This window comes from Mesocricetus auratus, unplaced genomic scaffold (genome assembly GCF_017639785.1).
Source record: "Mesocricetus auratus isolate SY011 unplaced genomic scaffold, BCM_Maur_2.0 Super-Scaffold_100066, whole genome shotgun sequence".
Taxonomy (NCBI): domain Eukaryota; kingdom Metazoa; phylum Chordata; class Mammalia; order Rodentia; family Cricetidae; genus Mesocricetus; species Mesocricetus auratus.
In genome coordinates this window covers 1,441,344-1,447,817 of record NW_024429235.1, presented here as the reverse complement: position 1 = coordinate 1,447,817, position 6,474 = coordinate 1,441,344, and the positions used below count along the sequence as shown (strand labels likewise).

At 36.4% G+C, this 6,474-nt stretch overlaps 1 protein-coding gene across 1 annotated transcript; it reads right to left on the bottom strand.

Moving 5' to 3' along the window:
• Positions 1-235: 235 nt before the first annotated feature.
• Positions 236-1,069, bottom strand: LOC101840245 (olfactory receptor 7E24-like). Its single transcript, XM_040736673.1, has 2 exons — positions 735-1,069; positions 236-446 (listed from the first exon to the last, which is right to left on the bottom strand). The coding sequence occupies exons 1-2, from the start codon at positions 1,067-1,069 to the stop codon at positions 236-238; spliced, it is 546 nt and encodes a 181-aa protein (XP_040592607.1).
• Between the last annotated feature and the right edge of the window lie 5,405 nt (positions 1,070-6,474).

The window sequence follows — 6,474 nt, the reverse complement described above, 5'->3', positions numbered from 1 at the left end:
AACACACTTCCTCAAACAAGGCCAAACCTTCTAATATAACACTCCTTTAGAGGTCCATTTATTTTCAAACTATCACACTATAGATTTACCAAAGGGGCAATTTCAGTGACCACCACTTTATCATGCAATATAGTGAAGTATCAGTTAGTGATAATGTGAGACATTAACTGGGATTTCAATATATATATATATTGAAATATATATATATATATATTGAAATTATAAATATCGATGATTAGAATGCTTTGCAAAGAATTTTCCTTAAGGCAGTTTTAATGTCCTTATTCCTCAGGCTGTAGATGAAGGGATTCAGCATTGGAGTAACAACAGTGTACATCACTGAGGCCACTGCATTATTTCTTGGAGAATGTGACAGAGAAGAGCTAAAGTATACTGCTAGTCCTGTTCCATAAAACAGGCAGACAATGGACAAATGAGACCCACAAGTGGAGAAGGTTTTGTGCTTCCCACTTGATGATGATGATCTCATGATGGAGGAAACTATTTTAAAGTAAGAGAAAATGATTCCTGAAATAGGAAGTAACCCAAAGAAAGTGCCCATACAATATCTGACTATGTTATTGGTGAAAGGATCAAAATGGGAAAGTTTAAGGACTTCAGAAGGACCACAGAAGTAGTTGGAAATTTCAGTAAAATCCTCACAGTTGGAAAAGTTTAATATTGCCACATAGTGCAAGAATAATTCCACAAGGCTAAGGAGAAAAGACCCTAATAGTAAGACACCACAGCGACTGGGATTCATAATGACCTGGTAATACAGAGGGTGGCAGATGGCCACAAACCTGTCATATGCCATCACAGCCAGAAGCATGTTATCCATGCATGCAAAAATTATGATCAGTGACATCTGTGTCAGGCAACCCACATGGGAGATGACTTGGCAGTGGGTTTGGATGTCCACAATAACCTTTGGCACAGTGGTGGAGATGAAACCAATATCAACCATGGACAGGTTGGAGAGGAAGAAGTACATGGGTGTGTGGAGATGGGAGTCAGCGCTTACTGTCAGGATGATGAGCAGGTTTCCAAACAAGGCCAAGATGTACATGGACAAGAATAGGCCAATGAGAACAGTCTGTAGGCCTGGATCCTCTGAGAGTTGAATTAAGTGAAATTCTGGTACAGTTGTTGTGTTTAGTTTGTTTTTATTTCTTGAACATCTTTTGGAAGAAACCAAAAATGTTGTTAGCCATGGAACCACTATGCATGTTAACCTTCTATACAATTTGATTCAAGCAAGTTCAAATATTGATTATTTTCTCAAGTCCATTGTGATGCCATTAATAATTACTCAGGTGTGGCAAATACCATATTCTAATTGCATTTTGTTCCTAGCGTATGCGTCACCTCTCATGAGAGCCATATTGAATACAGTAATCTAGATGATGAGGTCAAAAGTATTGTAAACAGCTGGCCTGTAGTCCCAATAAAGTAAAGCAAACACTTTAAAGACAAAATGTTTCTTTTTATAGAAGCCCCCCCCTTTAGGAAAACTGTCAATCAAATAAAACGAAATCTTGAAGCATTAAATATACATACTTTTATTACAATAACATGAAGGAAGTTTATTTTTCTCAGAATATATCTGAAAGTGTGAAATCTTTGTCTCTCAATAACAAGTTTTCATCCCTACCAGAAAAATGTTTTCTGGTTCCAGTGTCATTTACAGGTTTCTTTTCTTTCTTTGACTTAAAAAAAATTCTCTCTACTCAACTATGCTCATAGCAGCATTATTTGTAATTGCCAGAACTTGGAAAGAATCTATATGCCCTTCAGCTGAAGAGTGGATAAAGAAAATGTGGTGCATTTACACAATGGAGTACTACTCATCATAAAAAAAAATGGAATCTCAAAATTTACAGGCAAATGGATTACACTGGAAGAAACCATCCTGAGTGAGGTAACCCAGTCACAAAAAGACAAACATGGTATGTACTCACTCATATATGGATTTTAGACATGGAGCAGGGCATTGCCAGCCCACAACCTCACCGCCAGATAGTCTGGGGTGCAGGGAGGACCCTAAGAGAGATATGCATGGTAACCCAGAGAAGGGTTAGGGGATGCAATAACCTAATTGGATTGGGGGGCGATTGGGAGGGATGAAAGAGATGGGAGAAATAGAGAGAGAAAAGAGGAGGGGAGAGGAGGTCATGGAAGTGCAGGAAGGTTGAATCAGGGTAAGAATAGAGGAGAAGTGGATGGGAAATACCAGAAAAGATGGAGCCAGTATAAGTTGGAGGAGACATCTGACACTAGTGAGATCTTCACAGATCTACAAGAATGACACCAACTGGCATTAAGGCTACCTTAAATGCCCTCCCATGATAATCAGAATGATGACTACCTCATATGCAATCCTAGAACTCTCATCAAATGGCTGATGGAGGCAGAGGCAGACACCCACATCTGTGAACCAAACTGAACTCCTGGAAACCATTTTCAAAAAAGAGTGATGACCAAAGGAATCAAGATCGGTCTGGCAAACCCACAGAGGCAGCTGACCTAAACAATGGGGAACACATGGATCCCAGACTGATGACTGAGGGGCCAGAATGGGGCTGATCCAGACATCCTCCCACAGAACCAGCGTGACAGAGAGGAGGCCTTGGCAATCTGTGGCACCTGGGAGACTGGAGCAGTATTTATTCCTGGCATATAGAAGGACATGAACCCATGCTATGTGGAGGGATGCTCTTTCAGCCCGGACACATGAGGAAGAACCTGTGCCCTTCCAGGGATGATGTGACAGACCCTGAAAATCCCTTATGGAGACCCTTGCCCACCCTGGGGAGCGGAGGGGGGTGGAATGTGGTTGACGGATTGGGTAGATTGGGGAGTGAGGGAGGATGGGAGGGAGAGGGAACTGAAAGTGACATGCATAAAAAGTTAAATAGAAAATATATGGGAAAATTCTCCATTTTTTTTGCTTGAGGACTTTAAGTCTTTCTTAAAACTTATTTACATTTTAAACCTATCTATCTATCTATCTATCTATCTATTTATCTATCTATCTATCTATCTATATGCATATATGAATATTCCTTATTTCTCTACATCTATATCAAATTTTTGTAAATATGTCTTAGTTAAATCTACACTATCACATAACAGCTCTGTCCACAGATACTGAGTAGTTCAGGGATATTAAAAAATAATAAACCATCAGGAAATACAGTTGAAATTTTGTTCTGCAAAGCTAATTTGGGGAGATCATCTCCACAAATATCAGTAATATATCTGCTATAAAACCATTGTTTCCCTGTGTCTCTGCAATGCCACTGATTTTCTGAAGACCACCCTTCATGATCCAGAGCCCTAGTTTCAGTCTGAGGGGGTAGGGACTCATTCATGAATGTTCATGTTCTTAGGTCAGCTACAGAGGAAACTTCAGGTTCACTTTTAAGTCAGAGCACACTGAATTGCTTAAAATAGAAAAGCTTTGAAATACAGAAAATATTACTGACACAAATACTTAGACAATACCCTAATGGCTAAAGTAGATACCACTTACTTCTCTAGTAGGGTTGTTACAGGATACAATGTCACCAAAGATCATGTAAATTATGTAGACTACTGTGTCTCTGAAATTGTAGGCAGTATTGTTTCCCATCCCTATTTAAAGAATCACAAGATCCCGGACTTCATATAACAATTAAATTAGAATATATACATGGAGATACTAGATTATGCTTACTTCAACCTGGGGTAGAAACCACTGCCTTAAAATCCTTTCTAGCATCTAGAATATATTCAATTAATAACATCTAAGTAATAATACTTTTAACAGTGACTCATTAATACTAAATAATAAGCATTTTACATAATGTATGTGAGATGTGATACTTCACAGAAATTTGAATGGTGAAGAACTTTGACTTCCTACTGGTTCTGCATGATTTCATTGTCTATTCATCTATGTTAATGACTGATACGAATTTAATGGTCAGATATTTCGAGTAATATTTCTATATAAATTCCTATTGAAATACATATAAAGAGCCATTTTAAATTAACCTAATATATACTTGATGTTCATTCAGTATAGTGCAACACAACACATGCTTCCACTCAAACATATTTGCTTACATTGAAGTGAGGTTCTAAGTCTGTCTGTGAACTTCCCACATCAGCTGCAGAGAGATTAGCTGAATCACTGTCTCATGGACAGATAGGCATTAGTTTTTTAGGTATCATATTTATGTAGGAAAAACTGAAAACTGATAATAATAAACTGACCTCCAAATTACCTATAATTTGCTTAGTAAATATTAAACCACATAAAGTAGAATTCACTGAAGGAGTGCACCCAGTTCTCTTATAAGGAAGAGCAAAATTCTCCAGGCAGACAGGCTAATCTTGATTGACAGCTGCCTGGTCAAAGCAGTCCTGGTCTGTCCAGAGAACTGTGACAATAGTATACACTGAAAATCTCCACATTTGTTCAAACAACCGAATTTGTAAGTCCCGTCTCCTTAAAACAACTTTAATTACTCAAAATGTAACTCCAGACTATGAAACTGTGAAAACAAACAGGGTTTCCTAACTCTGTCTTTTTCTTTTGTCCATGAGCCAGACCCAGATCTGTGCTATTATTAAAAGATTTTTCCCTTGTTAATCTCTAAGGAGTAGAGTGATCTCTACCAGAGCAGATTGTTAATTCTGACACAAAATTACTTAGATCACTAAAAACCCATCTGTCTTCCTCTATGAATACCAGTAGTTATTTAGTTGTTATTTAGTTACCTCATAAAAATTTGGTAACTGCCAGACTTGCAACAATAGATGCCTGTGTCTTTTAATACTCATCAGTTAATTGTTCCTATATAAACTATCACCTGGGTCTGAGTATCCCTTTTTTGTATCACTTTATAAACTATTGGGTTTATGACTTTATCACACATAAATATTGTCCACATTTCATAATGATTTTCCTATTTTCCCTTGAAAGACATCCTCCTTATGTGTGCCAGTAAAATGATGAAATCTATCTAGATATACTTCTTCCGAGATGATGCAATATGGGCTACCTCACATAAGGAATATATTTCTACTTGTCTCCAGTGGTGTAAAACATGACTGTTGTTGGGAATAGGTGTATCTAGATAACATTTATGAGTTTCTCCATACCACATGAACAAGGAAGGATAAAAACCCATCTCCATTTGAAAAATGATAAAATTTGCATTGTACTTATTTGTCCAAATTTAAATCCTATGACTACAGAAAATACGAGTTTCTTCGGAAGTATTTCCAAAGGACACTGGGCTATAGAATTATGAGAAACTCTAAAGTGGGTCTACACACAATACACAAAACTGTCTATTTCTTCTTATGACTCTACATTATTTTATCTTCAGGTGAGAATGCATGCAACGATATTTGGATATCCTATTAGTGCAGCAGTAAATACCACTACATTACCCAAAAGTCCATGACACAGAATCAAACACCAATCAAACATCAATTTCTAGGTCACATTCCTTAATGAAATGAAAATGCAAAGGAAAGCCAAGCATGTTGAAAGATGCTTTGAGAGTATAAAGGGTTTACTTAATGTTTAAAATATGTTCATTTCACATATGTGGCAATTACTTTACGTGATATGAAACGAAAAAATGAAAGTTAGAGGTTGTACGTTGTATCAATATACAAAAAATACTTAAATATTGAGTAACATTCACAGAAGACCATAAAACTTTCTTCTAACAGTTAAGTTGTCTCCCAATTACTAATAATGTGTCTTAATTCACATGAATAAATATCAGAGTCAAAATAATTCGAAACAAATGTTTCAATCTTTGATTGTAAAATGTTTTCTTTTGGTTTGTTTTGCTTTTTATTTGATCATTTTTTTATATTCCAAATCATAATATAGTAACATTTCTTCCATTTCACCTCTTGAAACTCCATATATAACTCACCTCACTCTACTTCATATTCACAGCTTCTTTATTCATTCATTATTTCATTCACATATGTACATATTCATGAATTACTAATCATATAGTTTTAAGAAGATATTCAGAGGTCTTAACACTAGATGTCTTTTTAAGATCTCATGTTTTAAAACTGCAGATGATATAAGGACCTGATCTTCTTTCCTATTGGATATTAGTGGCTGATCCTAGGTATTATAGATGATGCTGACAGAAGCAAAGATATCAAGAAAAATAGAATTCAGCTATTATAGATCCATAAATCCAGAACTCACAGTTTGGGAACAAAGCCTGAGCTGAATTGTTGTTTCAATATTTTGAGACTGTTCTGAATGCACCTCGAATATATGACTTGCAGTTCACACAGCAGAAATTAAATTTCCATAATAAAGTATCTGGACACCACAAGGGAAAGAAAAGATGGGACTTTCTTCTTTCATAATGAAGCATTATACAGTGTCTTGCCTAAAAGATCACTCTGTATTGGGATCAGGCAAAGTAATTCACACAAGAC

Bases quoted from the DNA above. Each gene is read 5' to 3' on its own strand.
- LOC101840245 (XM_040736673.1), bottom strand. From the start codon at position 1,069: ATGTACATCTTGGCCTTGTTTGGAAACCTGCTCATCATCCTGACAGTA. The intron at 447-734 runs ATTAGGGTCTTT...AACCTTCTCCAC, and splicing joins AGTCGCTGTGGTGTCTTACT to TTGTGGGTCTCATTTGTCCA.